Below are 14,730 nucleotides of genomic sequence, written 5' to 3'. Positions count from 1 at the left end.
TGGCACCATGGGCGCTGCCCACTCCGCGTCCGAGGAGGTGCGGGAGCTCGAGGGCAAGACCGGCTGTGAGTACCCCGCGGGGAGGCGACACGGGGACAGGCGCGGGGACCTCCGGCCAGCTGCCACGGGAGCCCCCCGTTTGCCGCCGCCAGCCCGGCTTCGCGCCGCCGCGCTGTGTGACCTTGGGCTAGTGGCTGGTCCTCTCTGCGCCTCAGTCTCCTCCTCCTTGAAATGGGTCCCCGCCAGCCACTTTGCTGGCTGCGGCGAGGAGCTCCGCGGAGATGCTAAGTGCCGCGGCCGCTCAGCCTCCGAGTTGGCCGGGAACCCCCGGGCCTGGGGACAGTGGCCGGGGGAGGAAGCAGGGCGCGGGCTCCCCCAGGGCAGAGCGGGGCAGGCGCCCCCGGCCGGGAGGGGAACGCCCGGGCCCGGTTGGCTGGTGTGCGCGCCCCGCACCTGGAGGTCCTTTGGATGCGCGATGCGCAGGGGCGGAAAGTTTTGGAGTCGCCGCACCTGGGTGGGAGCCGGGCTCGGGCTCTCCACGGCCATGTGAGCTTTGGTGGGAGAGTCCGTCTCTCTGCGCCCCGCTTCGTCCTCGCATCCTCAGATGGGAGCCGGCGGGCCCACGCTCGCGGGGAGCTGGGAGGCTTGAGCGAGGAAGCGCCCGCGGGGCACTTTGCCCGGAGCCCGGCGGCCTCCCCCAAGCTCGCCGGGACTCCCGGGACCGGCAGAGGCTGCGCGCCCAGCAGGGAAGCGACGGAGGAAGCACTTGTCCGCCCAAGTCCAGCCGGGCTGGGGACTTGGCCCTGGGCCCTGAGCTCGGGGCGCCCGGTTCCGCCACCGCCTCTGAAGGGGGTTGTAGACTGAGCACCACGGGAGGCGAGCTGCGTGGGCACACTGGCTTTGAACAGACCTGGTGTGAACCGTGCCAGCTCCGCTTCCTGGCTGTGTGACCTTGGGCTAGTCACTTTACCTCTCTGATTCTCCGTTTTCCTTCTCTGGGGGATGAGAGTTCTGCTACTTCTGGGTAGATGCTCAAGAAATGGGCACTGCTGATATTTCTGGGGAAGAGCTGGCTGCTGGCACTTGAGTGCAGAAAACCACTGGCAGAGCATGGCCCAGCCATTTGTGTGGCAGCTGAAAGGGATCCCTGCTGACCCACAATCTAAACACCCCTTTCCAGGAGAACTGGATGGAAATTACAGAAAGCTCTTAATAACTTAATAACATATGTACATATACACATACATATACAAGGGTACTTCAAAAAGTTCATGGACAGATTCATATTGTCTTTTATTTTCTGTTTTTCTGCAAATTTTTAAAGTACCCTTGTATCCCTCTGTGTGCAAATATAGAATTATGTCCAACTAGAGAAAAAAAAGGTGGGGTGCAGCATATACAATATGATACCCTTTAAAAAGTTAACAAAAAAGGGGGGGAGGCAAGAATCAGAGTATATAATGGTTTTATTTGCACCAAAGGCTGGAAGGACTCACAAGGAAGTAAGAATAATGGATGCTTGGGGGATCTGGTGGAAGGGATGAAGGGGAGTGAGCTTTTCACCATAAACTTTTGTGTTTTCATTTTGAACTATGTGACTATTTTAGCTATTTTTAAAGTTTTATAAAGTTTGATTCAATCCCAAGGCTAATGCGAGAGAGGAGGGGGGGATTCCCCTAGCCCTTACTTTTTGGGTTTCCCCTGTTTTTCTTATTTCTCTAGTGCCCTCTTGTTGCCTCTGGCTGCCTCATATCTGGATGGATGGAGATGGGGCTTCTTTGTAGCTGGGATCCCCACTGGAAGTGTGGGCCCATCTCTCCTGCAGCACCCAGGCAGTCTGGGTGAATTCCGCCTGGTTGTGGGTTTACAGGAGATGGAACATGCTGGGAGTCTTGTCAGTTTCCTGGGTTCCGCCTCCCACAGGGATGACAAATGCTGTGTTCCTGCTCTGGAGCTTCCCTAGATGGGGCTAGAGAGGGTCAGGGAGGAGGTCCTGAGGTTAGACCAGAGAAGAGAATGAATGCCTTCAGTTCTCTGAACTTTAGGTAGGTGGAAAGTTCCTGCTAGTCCTCTGAAAAGGGCTGGCGCAAACTTTACCCATTTAGCAAATATTTATAGACCAGGGTCTGGGGATTTAGAGGTGACCCAGAGAGGCTGTTTTTCCTGAAGGGTACACACAGTAAACAGATCAACCCATAGGTGTTAAGCTCTGTGAACAAGATACAATGGGGTGGCATGAGTGGGAGGAGGGGTAGAGAAGCAAACTTTTTTTTTAGGGTGGGCTGTAAGGGCCTCTCAGATGAGGTGACAATGGAACAGAAACCCAAATAAGAGAAGCCATCAATGTGAATATCAGTGGGAAGGGCATTTCTGGCAGAGGAAACTACACATGCAAAGTCTCTGTGGCAGGAACAAGGTTGCGTCAGTGAATGAAATTGTATGAGGTGAGGACACCACAGTTGTCAGGGCTCAGGTTGAGGCAGGAGCCCAACTTCAGGGGTCTTGCTAGCTGTGTGGCCTTGGGCAAGTCACATATGTTCTCTGTGTCTTTTTTTTTTTTTTTTTTTTAAAAATGACTGGTAAGGGGACCTTAATCCTTGACTTGATGTTGTCAGCACCACGCTCACCCAAGTGAACTAACTGGCCATCCCTGTATAGGAGTCCAAACCCGTGGCCTTGGTGTTGTCAGCACCACATTCTCCCAAGTGAGCCACGGGTCGGCCCTTCTGTGCCTCAGTTTTATCTACTGTAAAATGAGCATAGCAATAGTAACTTCCTTGGAGTTATTGGGAAGGATTAAGTGACTTAATACGTGTAATGTAACTTAGAATAAACACAAGTAAGTGTTTATATTATTGACTGTGCTTTAAACACATTTGTATGTCCTTGAGTCACAGTTAAGGATTAAGTCTTGGTCCCACCTCTTTCTAGCCATGTGACCTTGAGCAAGTCATTTTACATCTCTGAGCCTGAGAAGAAGGGGGAACAGCCTGAGGCTGTTCCCCCAGGGTTGCTGGCTGTCCTGGTCTCTGTGAGGACCAAGATGATCCCTGATTTCCTGGTGAAGAATCATCTCGGTCCCTTCCTGAGGGTGCCATCCAGAAATGAGAAGGGCAAGCTGAGCATGCTGATGGCCAGCGTCATCGTCCCTTGGGTTCTCGATGGAGGCAGGCTGCACGCTGAGCACTCTGCATGCAATCTCATGGGATTTTTATAATCTCCAGGGAAGGTGATCATATTGCCATTTTACAGGTGAGGAAACTGAGGCTCAGAGAAGTAAAGCAACTTGTCTCACAGCTGGGAAGTTAGGAACAACGGATCATAGGAGTCCCAAGTCTACTTTCTTACCACTGCTGAGCCTTCCTTATGCTTAGTTGCCTCTAGGATTTGCCGGAACCCAGAAGGGGTAGGAAAAGGCTGCCTGTATCTTTTCTCACCCTCAACCCATGGCACCAGCCATTTGCTGTGCCTGGAGCGCTCTGTTCATTTTAATGTGCATAACTCAGTGTTTACACACAGAGACCCTTCTGTCACCACCATCCAGGTTAAGATTTCAAACATTTCCTCTTAACTCTGTTTCCTTACGAAGCTAATGCTCTACATCGTTCAGGGCTAAGCTGAGCTGCTGCTCTCTTCCAGAAAGCCATCCCTGACCACCCTCCACCCAACCTTTATGGGTTGAATGCTATAGTCAGGGCATCTGTAGCTCCTGCATTCCCTTCCGTAATAGCAGGCATCAGACTGTGTTATAATCGTCGGCATTGTCACCTGCCACTCCCTCAAAACTTGGAGCTCCCTGAGAGCAGAGAGAATATGCCTTGTTCACCTTTGTATGCAGTTTGTGGTATGCAGTGAGGACACAGAGGTTCACCTTCAAGGGGCGAGGTCCCTGGGGACTTTATAACCCCAGGAGGATTGCCCAGGAGCCTACATCCAGTGGAAAACCTTGTGCCACCCTCACCAGCTGGCCTGGGCCACACTAGCCTTCTCTGCATTTTCAGTTCTCTCCCCACACGGTGAACCCCCTTGACTTCAGCCCTGAGCCAGTGCTCCCCAATATAGGCCTGAGCACAAGCTTGCCCACACTAGGGTATGATGGGTCTACACACCCGCTTCCCTTCTCCCTGCCTCAACGTTAGTCTCGCTCATTGATTTGAAACATAAACAAGTATTCCCAGGTATCTTTTCCAAGCCAAGAAAGCTCACTCCTTAGATTGTTAAAATGCATGTGAAATACCCAGTGAAGGCGTCCCAGTGGTGCATTTGAGGTTGTGTGTTGGGCTTGATTTTCCCACAGCGGCAGAACCGGTGTGTGTACGGCGGTGTGAAATGGGCCCTGACGGGAAGAAAGGCTCCTCAGGAATCATCCCCCAGGGTCGGTTCCCCATCACTACCTTGAGCTGGCCTGGAGGTGGTCCCACTTCCTGTCCCCCCCCCAATCTGTGCCTGCTCCTGGAGTCTGAAAGGAAATAAGAGGAGGATTCTGGGAAAGGTGGAAGGTCTATTTTTTCCTTCAGGCTCCAAAACAGCTCCACAGGCACGTCTGTGTAGATGCCAAGAAGCTGCCAGAAGGGAAAAGGAAAAAAAAAAAAATTTAGATCTAGAGTTTGGACCTCATGATGGTAATTGCTAATGTTCATCAGGCACTTGTCATCTGCCAAGTGTTGAGTGAGCCAAGCAGTTTATTCTCAGTAGCTACTAGAATCCTCCCAGGAAGACTGCTGGTTTCCCATTTTACAGATGAGGAAATGGAGGCTCAAGAGACAAAGGGCCCAAGGCAACTTACTGGCTAATGAGAAGTAGAGTTGGGATTCCATTCTTGGCCTAACCTTGAACCTCATCATTTGCGGAGGGACCCAGAGGAGGTGGGAGGGCCGTGTGGCCAAGGCCAGCTGGTGGGGACAGGGAGTGGCACTAGTTTTTCCACTGGATTCTCACCCCTGGGTTATAAAGTCTTCAAATGGCCCCAGACCACATGCTGTATTCCAGCTGTGTTGTAGGTAGTAGGTACCAGGGTGAACCTCATATGTCCCCTGTCTTCTGGAAGCTCAGGACTCAGGCAGGCAGGGGAGCACCCTGATGACTGTAGCATAGCGGGAGAAGGCTCTGATGGGGGCCGGGGCTGGGGCCAGTCCCACTTTGGCTCTGTTGTTCATCAAAGTACATTAGGCTGGAGCTCCAGGAGATTCTGATTCAGGTAAACAAATCCACACATCTGTGGTCTAATTTTTGGAAAAACACTGCTTTCTGGTTTAATTTCGCTTTCCGAAAAAGCATTTATCATGAATGTATACATCCCCAGGGAACTGAAGAAAACCTCTCCAAGAGCATTTTTGTCTAGTAAAACCTAGTAATATAAAATCTTTAGAAAAGGAGATTATGGTGAGCATAAAATGGACTAGGATTCATATTTTGGCAGAAATCAACCTTTGAAAAAGCACCATCTCAAAAGCAAGAGTTTAATAAGTTATCTTTAGAGATAAAAAAAAAAAACTTTTTAAAAAAGGCATGCTAAGCTGAACAGCCCACAAACCAAAGCCACTTGGTTCTTTTTCCATTCCTTTGGGGGTAGACTGTGGCTTTCAACCTGGGATCCTCAGGGAGTCTATGAGCCCCATGAGATAGGGTGCAGAATTGTCTGGGTGTCTCTGGGCAGGGACCCCATGGCTCTCATCAGGTCCTCAAAGCTGTGAAGGTATATTTTGTTATATGGCAATCATATCATTAAGAAAACAATCATTAAAACAATTACTTTTTGTTTTTTTAGAAAAATGAACATGGTGCCTCCTTAGCAGAGGGGACAAACATATCCATGAGGTTTGGAGAGGACTAGTCCTCCTGCAGACTGAGCTCTTGGGGTTGGGGGTGCCACCAGTTCTGGATCATGGGCACTGGGTCAAGACCATGGGACGGATACCCAAGAGACTCCAGCCCTCTGGAAGGAACCCTTTCCACCTGGGTAAGGTGGGGAGTCTCCTGACCTCCCCTGCCCACCTCCCTGGGTGCTCACAATGTGGACGCTTTCCCAAGGGCTGGGGAACAAGTGAACTTAATTACCGGGGCCCAAAAGCACCTCCTGTTTTGGTACACGCTGATGGTTTATTACCTCTGTTCAGCTGGGCCCAATCATCTCACCATCAGCAGTAGCCACGGGCCCCAGAGGCTGGTGGTCGTCGGGCTGTGTGGGCTGAGCTGGCACTAGGAACCTGCCCTGTGCTGCCTTGCTGAGACCCCTCGACCAGGCAGCATCCCTCTCTGTGCCGCTGATTCCACCCCTTTGAAGTTGCAGTGGTTGACCAGATGGTTTCTGGCGCCTTCAGCAAGCTGTGAACAAGAAAACAGCTGTTCTTTCTTGGGGACTTTACACCAATCATCTTTTGATCCTCATAAGAGCCCATCGAAGGTGGGACTGTTACTGTTGCCAGTTTACAGATTAGGAAACTGAGGCTCAGACACATGAAGTGACTGCCCAAGGTCACTTAGATGCTGAGTGTGGAAACCAAATTCAAAACCAGGCCTTCTAGTGGGTTTTTCAAGTGGGTTCACCACCTCTCCCACATGATAGAAACCCCATGTGATGTAGATGGAGACTGCAAGAGTCTGCCAGTCCATATGATCTGGGAGAGGTGATGATTATACGCCATAACCTCGTTAATAGAGTTCCACACACTTGGTCACTAAGTTGGCAAGTGGAGAATTGGACCTCAAGGCAGATAGGGATTGGTTCAGGTGAAGTGGAAATTTCTAGAATTGTGGGCCCCCCCCCCCCCCCAGAAGGGCAACCTTGGTGGTGGGCAGTGTGAGAGGAGAGGGGACCAAGGCCAGAAGGAAGAGGCAGGAATGCATCGCCTCCGTTTCCTAGGGTCTTCCTGGGTGGCCCACGTCTATTCCAGAAGAATTTGTGTTTTTTCTGTATGAAAGCAACTGGCAATCCCCTCCAAGACTTTCCAGCTCGGTGGATTAGTGGTAATTAGATCCCTTATGCATCTTTCTTTCTCACCTCCCCCACCCCCACTGTGGCAGGATATTTTTCTGTGAGTTAATGGCCCCCAGAATGCAGCATGGAATTTAATCAACGCTCAGACGCGCCATACGGCCCAGTGATACAGACAGCCTACCTTCTGTGTTGATGAGATGCTTCTGCAGAGCACGCTAGTGTCTGTTATCTCAAGCTGAGTGGATGAGTGTTTTCAGCTGAGAAGGGCCCACTGCTCTGGGAACAAAAGCCGGGGCCCTCTTTTGCCTCTGCTGATGTGACTGTGTACTGTGAGGGACTGCAGGGGAAGTGCCTGGCACCCTGGTCCTGCCAGCCATCCTGTCACCTGCTCCAAACTCATTATTAATTCATAAAACCAGAAGGTCGAGAAGGTGATTTCCGCTGGTGGTGACAGCCACCTTAAGCTCTAGGACAAAAAGGGCCTTTGTTGTCCCTGCAGTGTGACCTTTGCAGATGGGCACACTGTCAGGAGCAGGCCTGGCACAGCCGTTCTTGGCACAGCTCCCTGGGAGGTGAGAGGGAACGGGCAGAGGAGGTTTTGGGGCCCAGGTGCTTCCAGGAGGGAGGGCAGGTGACCAGGCAGGAGACACTAGCACTGTTGGTGTGGCTGAATTGCAGACAACTGATGGAAGAGAGGGCTGGTCATACACGAAGCTGGGCTACTGTGAACAACTTTCTCCATGTGCAGAGGTTGGAAGGGGCTTCTCTAAGCTCCTCCTGAGCACTACTACCGGGGTCCCATTGATCAAAGATCCATGCACCTCTCCCACCTAAGTTCTTAGAACTTAGAATCTGAAGTTCTAAGGGGTTCCCTTGTGACGTTCTCACCTGTATCCCCAGGATCTCAGCCAGGGTCCCAAGATGACACACAGACTGGCCTCCCACCACTTTGGCCTTTACCAGCAGAGACGTAGGTTTGAATCACAGCGTTGCCTCTTACTGTCTAAGCAAAAATTTTGTTACTGTCTAAGTAAAACAGGAGTAAAAGTAAAACCTGTGTCATGGGGTTGTTTTGAGGATTAAATGAGAATTTGTCTAAAGCTCTTGGCTAAAGTGCTCAATAGTTGTTGGCAGGTACTAATCATTTTGACTGTATACCTGTTTTTTGAAAGGCATTCTATAACTTTATTCAGTAATTCATTTCATTTTTGACATCTGCCATCTTTGTGATGCTCAAAGTTAATGATGATCTCTGTCCTATGCCGAGGATCAGAGACCTTAACATGCTTTAATTGTATCATTCTGTAGTATTTTTCTTTATTTTTAAACCCTACATGTTATTCGTTATTATTATTATCATTTTATGCAGACACTATTAATTCTTGCAACCACTCTTCCTTATGGATTTAGTTTTCTTCTTCGTTTTTATTCTACATGTTTCTGTAGATTTTTCAGCAAGGCTGTGTGGGTTGTAAACTTTGTCTGAAAATGTCTTTGTTTTGCCAGCATACATGAATGGTCATTTGGCTGAGTGTACAATTTGAGGTTGCTGGGTAATTTCTCTCAGCACCTTCTTTTTGGTCTCTTGTTCTTGTTGAGAAATCAGCTGTTTGTCTAACTGATATTTCTTTGTAGAAACCTGTCTTTTTTCCTCTGTTTAAAAAATGTTTTGTTGGTGGTGGTGTATACATGCTGTGATTAGGTGTGGATTTATCTTTATCCTGCTGGGGAATGGTTTATGCTGTTTTATTCTACAGAAGACTCATGTCTTTCATCGTGAAAATATTCTCTCTCCCTCTTTTTTCCTCTTCCTCAGTAATTCCTGTTAAAAATATATTGGACTATCTCATTCTGTCCTGAATGCTTCTTAACTTTTCTGTTTTTTCTTTTTTTATTGCCCTGTGCCATAATCTGGGTCATTCCTTTAGATCTATCTTCCAGTTCACTAATTCTCTCTTCAGCTATTACACCTGTGGTCCCTTAACCTGACTCTTAAGTTTTTAAATTCTAGTGATTTTAAAAAATGTTTATAAGTTCTATATAGTTTAAAAATTCACCTTTTTTCATAGGGTACTGTTCTTCCATTATTTGTAATAATTTGAAGCCTACTCTATAGTCTCTTCTGTTTTGCCTTTTTGGGGGTGCTATTCCTTTGGTTAATTGTGTCTGCTGATTCTACCAGATGGTAGTTTATTTGCTTGTGTGGTTTGGTTTTTGATTGTGAACTCATCTTCCTCTGGGCTCCCTCCACTTGCCTGCTCCTCTCCTCTCCCCTCCCCGTCCCTCACAGGACTCCTGTGTGCCCTGGGTTATAAAAATGCTTTACATGGTGCTTTTGCACTTGCTGTGCTAGGTACCTCAGGGTCTTCACCAGTCTGGAAACACTTTTTATATTAGCTCCACAATTTGCATTTCCTGCACCACAGAAGTTTGGATTTTTCACCCGTGAATGGCACAAGCTTGGGTGGTGACTCACCACAAAAGTCTACTTTTCTTTGTGCCCTGCCACCTCCCAGTGGAGATAGCTTCCTTGTTATTCCCTGGCCAGTGGGGAATATTTTTTCTGCCCTACCTTATGTGCCTTTTTGTGTTTCAGCTTTTAATAGGGGTCCCAGTTCTAGCTCATACAGACCTAAGGCCACTCTGTCACTTGTGGACTTGAGCTGCACCTGGAGCTGTGAGAGCCTGTAACCATTCTAATGCCCCTGGGCTACCTCAGCAGTATCTGCCCCTCCTGCCCTGCTGGGTTTCGGTTTCCTCCTTGTTTCTGGCATCTGGAGATTTCCCTTTCTTTCAAGCTTAGCAGTGTGTTAACATTTTTTCTTGTTTTATCTGGTGTTTCATTGTTTGTAGTGGAAGGGAGAGTCCTTATTAGCTCCAAGTAGCAGGATCTGGAGTTGTTTATCTAAATGTCCTACCACAATAAGCCCTTGTACTTTAGATAAGCCCATCTCCACTTGATTCGGCCACAGAATAAATCTGGAGCTGAAGATAGTTCTGGAAGGATGTGAAAAACAGTTTCTTAAATGCTCTGAAAGACGCCCACTCTCCAAATCTCTACTGATACACTGTTGCTTTTTTCCCTTCCTCATCTTTAGTCTTTTTATTAAAATGAAGACATTTTTGTCCTTTTATTACATAAATGATACGTATTCACTGTTCCTGTCACTTCTCAGTTTTAGCATACAGCATTGCAAATGGTATAAGAACAGATTTCTGCAGCTACAGACCTGGGTTTAAATCCCAGTTCTGCAGTTCATAGCGGTGTGACCTTCTGCAAGTGACTTAACCTCTCTGAGACTCAGTTTCCTTATCTGTAAAATGGGTGTGATAACTGCCCTAGTAGGTAGGCACTACTAAGATGCCAAGATTTGCCTTAGTACCTGCCTTGCAGTAAATGTTAACACATGGTAGTGATTGTTACTGCTGTAAGGCAAGTGGTATAGAACAGAGCATAGCTGTAGGAAGGTTAGCATAGATGAGCAAAGCAGATTGTGTGATTTTCATAGTCGTGATCACTCACTCTAACAGCTTTCCAAGTTGTCGCATTGCTCATGAGAGGAGAATATATTCTAAAGTTAATTCCCTCTGGCCCCACTTCCCCTCCAATCCTGAGAATTGGAGGATTTATTCTGTGTCGGAAAAATCCACAGAGACCCTAACAAGGCCCTTGGTACCTGAGACTAAAATAAATGCTGTTTCCATGTTGACGTGGGCCTGGGGCAGCTCTTACCAGGAATTCTTTGGCTCTCACACTTACAACGTGGGTTGAAGTTTGATGAAATGGGTTTTAAGGTGCTGGATAAAAGCCAGCAATTAACCTTCATGCTGCTGCTTTGGAGAACAGAATTGGGTTTGAGAACTTACTTCTCAAGGCCAAGTGCACCCAAGTGCACCTCTCTGGTTTATTTTAACATCCCAGAAGCAAGGTGCGTTCTAAGATGCGTACGTATTTGGCGTGTGGCTTCCAAGGTGAGGACAGGTGAAGGAGAGAAGCCAGCATCCAGCCTAATGAAGCATCCTGTGTGTGCCAGGCGTGAGAGTGCGGCCCCCATGGAGTAAGAGGCCAGGCCTTCCCTCACCCTCCCAAAGCCCAGGATTAGTCATTGCTTTGGCTGTAGCCGCAGGCGGCACACAGCAAATTGCCACTTCCCTCCTGAGCCGGGAGCCAGCCGAACAGCCAGGATGGTATCATGGGGATTACTGAGGGGCATGGTGATAGCAGTCACGGCAAATCCAGGGTCTCCTGCTCCTTCCAGCAGATCCAGTGCTAAGTGTATATGTGATTTTTTAAAAAATTGGGGCAGAATTCACTTGACATACACTTTAAAATGGTTAAAATGGTAAATTGAAAAATGCATTGGCATTAAGTACATTCAGAATGATGTGCAAACATCACCACCTCTATTTTCAGAACACTTTCATCACCCCCAAAAGAAACCCCACCCCTAAAAGAAACCCCTCTTCCCCCGGCCCCTGGCAACCACTAGTCCACTTCACGTTTCTATGGACTTGCCTGTTTTGGACATTTTATTCATAGTAAGTGGAAGGATATAATGTGTGGCCTTGTGTGTCTTCCTTCGTGTCACCTAATGCTTCCCAGGTTCATTCGTGTCATAGCACGTGTCAGAAGTTCATTCCTTTTGATTACTGACTGTTTCATTGTATGGACATACCCATTTGGTTTATCTGTTCACTAACTGATGGACATTTGGGTTGTTGCCACCTTTTGGCGATTGTGAATTGTGTGTGATTTTGTTGTGTTTTGTCGTATGAGCAGCTTCATGAGGGAGGTGCTGTGATCTCTGCAGTACGGAGGAGGAGGCAGCCTCAGGAGCTGGGGGGCGTGCTCAGGGAGACAGTTTAGTAGGACACAAAGCTGGGGATTCAGACCTGCGTCTCTTGGCAGCAATGCCAATAGCTTGCCTTTCTGTCTGGCCTGGCTCACCTCTGTGTACTGGGACTTCTGCTGATGTTTGGGTGGAGTCCTAGCCAGTCTGTGGAGAGACAGCAAGCAGGAGAGCTCTGGGGACCTGAGAGGTCACCAAGACCTTCCTGATGCTGCCCCTCACTGTTCTGGGGTCTGTGTCCAGGCTGGTGCAGCTGGTGGAGACAGTGGGAGACAGGGTGGCTTCGGGAATCCCGAAGAGGTGGCAAGCAGGCTCTCTGCTGTCCTTGCTTCTCCCAGCTGGGTCTTGAGCCCCTCCACCTGCCCTCTTCGCACCCCACCCCCGTCACCTGGACTGCTGCACCTGCTGGCCTCTCTGCAGGTTCCCAGTCTCATCTTCTGCCAGGCACTTTGGAGCTTGTTGTTCCCTGGTTTGGCATCCTCTGTAAATGCAGGGGGACGTCTAAATGCCTCAGCCTGATGGGCGAGGACCTTCCGGACCCACCCCTGCCACCCCCCTGCTGCCTGCTCCTCGCCTGCCTTCCACCTGCAGAGGAACTCGTGGCACTCTGAGCTCTGCCTGCTCTGCCTCCGCCAGCCCTGCCCTTCCTGTCCCCCCTTGGCCTCTGGGATCCTGTCGGGCATAACCTCCTGCTGCATCCTTGTGGACTGGAAGCTCCACTCCAACCTTGGTGCTCCCTGGCCAGCAGACACAGCATTTATCATCCTGCATCACAGCGAGGTGACATGCATTTCCAGTAGACCCAGGCTCTGCCTTCTGCGTCTGCTTCCCCAGCATCTAGCAGGTGCCTAGCAAACCAGAGGCGCTCAGTAAATGTCTTGGCATGAACAGCGGTGGTCTCTGTTGGAGGGTCGCGCAAGCACAGGAGGGCCATGGGGGAGTCCATCAGGCCTCCCACACTCCTGAGAGCATGGATTCTGGAAAGAGCAAGTGATGTTTTACTTGCCCCTCACCACCATCCTATCCTCCCCCTGGGTGACCCCTTGCTGGGCACAGCAGGGCTGCCAGCCAGTCCCCACAGCCTGATGGACAAGGCCAGCGCCAGGCAGGCAACATGCTGAGCTTGGCCCACAGTATTTAAACCCTTTTGCAGTTAGTTGCCAATATTTTAAAAACCAGCAGATTTCTGCTTCCTCTTAATAAATGGGAGCATCTCGCCCCAAATAGCAGCAATTGGCTGGTTGAAACGGTGGCAGTCCCTGAGACAGGGTGGGGGGCTCCAGTTCATTCCTGCTCGGGTCCCTTCTCCCACTTTCTGTCTTTCTAGGCCTAGAGTCCCTGAAGTTCTCAACCCCTACCTTGAGAGCGACTGAGGAAGGCCTTGGCTTCAATTGCCCCATTTAAAAAATTGAGATCTAACTCACATTCCGTAAAGTTCACCAATTCAGTGGCTTTCGGTATATTTGCAAAACTTTGCCAACATCACCACTATCTAATTCTAAAACATTTTATCACCCCAAAAAGAAGCCCCATACCCATTAGCAGCCACTTCCCACTCTTCCAACACACTCCAGCCTCTGCCAGCCACTAATCTACTTTGAGTCTCTGGATTTGCCTGTACTGAACATTTCCTATAAATTGAATCATACAATGTATGGCCTTGTGTGACTGGCTTCTTCTACTTTGCATATGTTTTTAAAGTTCATCCATGTGTCAAAACTTCATTTCTTTTTATGGCTGGATTATATTCCATTGTATGGATAGACCACATTTCGTTTTTCCATTCATTAGTTGGTGGACATTTGGGTTGTTTCCACCTTTCAGCTGCTATAAAAATTGGTTTACAGGTTTTTGCATGGACATCTGTTTGTATTTATCTTGGCTAGATACTTTGGAATGGCATTACTGGGTCACATGTTTATTCTACATTTAATTTATTAAGAAACCACCAAACAGTTTTCCTCAGCAACCGCATCCTTCACATCCCTGCCAGCAACATATGAGAGTTCTAGTTTCTCCATAGCCCCCCAACTCTTGTTTTCCGTTGTATATTTCATTATAGTTAAGATTAAACATTTTTAACTCAAGTAAAATTATGCAAGTAATCCTTGTTAATTGCAGAAAAGTCAAGGACAGATAAGCAAAAATAAAGGTCAAGGGGAGGAGAGGAGAGAAATGTTCAGTAATTCTACCATCTGGAAACAATTTTTTACTGCCGCTTTGTTGTATAACTTTTCCTGTTCTTTTTCCTGTACACACATGCAAATATATCAATATGAACTTTCATGTGTAAATGAGATCTTATAGCCTGTTGGATTTTACACTTAATGACATGCTGTGAACATTTTTCTATATCCCGTAATATTTTTAAAATATTATTTAAGACCTGTAGTATTCTGGATGTATCAGGATTTATTTGACTGATTTTTTTCTGTGGCTGAGCACTTTACCCAATTTTTTACTGTTCTAAATAGTCAACAATGGTTACTCTTATCTGCCCATCTTTGTACACTTAATTCTTCAGGAATCGTTCCTAGGGATGAAGTTGCTGGTTTGAAGGGTATATATATATATATATGTGTGTATATATATATATATGTGTGTGTGTGTGTGTGTGTATATATATATATGTGTGTGTGTATATATATATGTGTGTGTGTGTATATATATATATATGTGTGTGTGTATATATATATGTGTGTGTGTGTATATATATATATATGTGTGTGTGTATATATATATGTGTGTGTGTGTATATATATATATATGTGTGTGTGTATATATATATGTGTGTGTGTGTATATATATATATATGTGTGTGTGTATATATATATGTGTGTGTGTGTATATATATATATATGTGTGTGTGTATATATATATGTGTGTGTGTGTATATATATATGTGTGTGTGTATATATATATGTGTGTGTGTATATATATACA

At 47.7% G+C, this 14,730-nt stretch overlaps 1 protein-coding gene across 2 annotated transcripts in view; it reads left to right on the top strand.

Annotated features, from left to right (window-relative positions):
* The first annotated feature begins 2 nt into the window (after nucleotides 1-2).
* TESC (tescalcin) overlaps nucleotides 3-14,730 on the top strand; it is a 48,187-nt gene continuing 33,459 nt past the window's right edge. The window contains exon 1 of one of the 2 annotated variants that reach the window (XM_008566167.1): nucleotides 3-65. In XM_008566167.1, the coding sequence (XP_008564389.1) occupies nucleotides 8-65 (58 nt within the window). In that variant the 5' untranslated portion in view covers nucleotides 3-7. The remainder of the gene's footprint in view (nucleotides 66-14,730) is intronic. The other variant, XM_008566168.1, reaches the window with a different exon arrangement.

This window comes from Galeopterus variegatus, unplaced genomic scaffold (genome assembly GCF_000696425.1).
Source record: "Galeopterus variegatus unplaced genomic scaffold, G_variegatus-3.0.2 Scaffold227, whole genome shotgun sequence".
NCBI classification, from domain to species: Eukaryota; Metazoa; Chordata; class Mammalia; order Dermoptera; family Cynocephalidae; genus Galeopterus; species Galeopterus variegatus.
The sequence above is the reverse complement of the archived record's forward strand: the minus strand, read 5'-3'. Positions and strand labels throughout refer to the sequence as shown.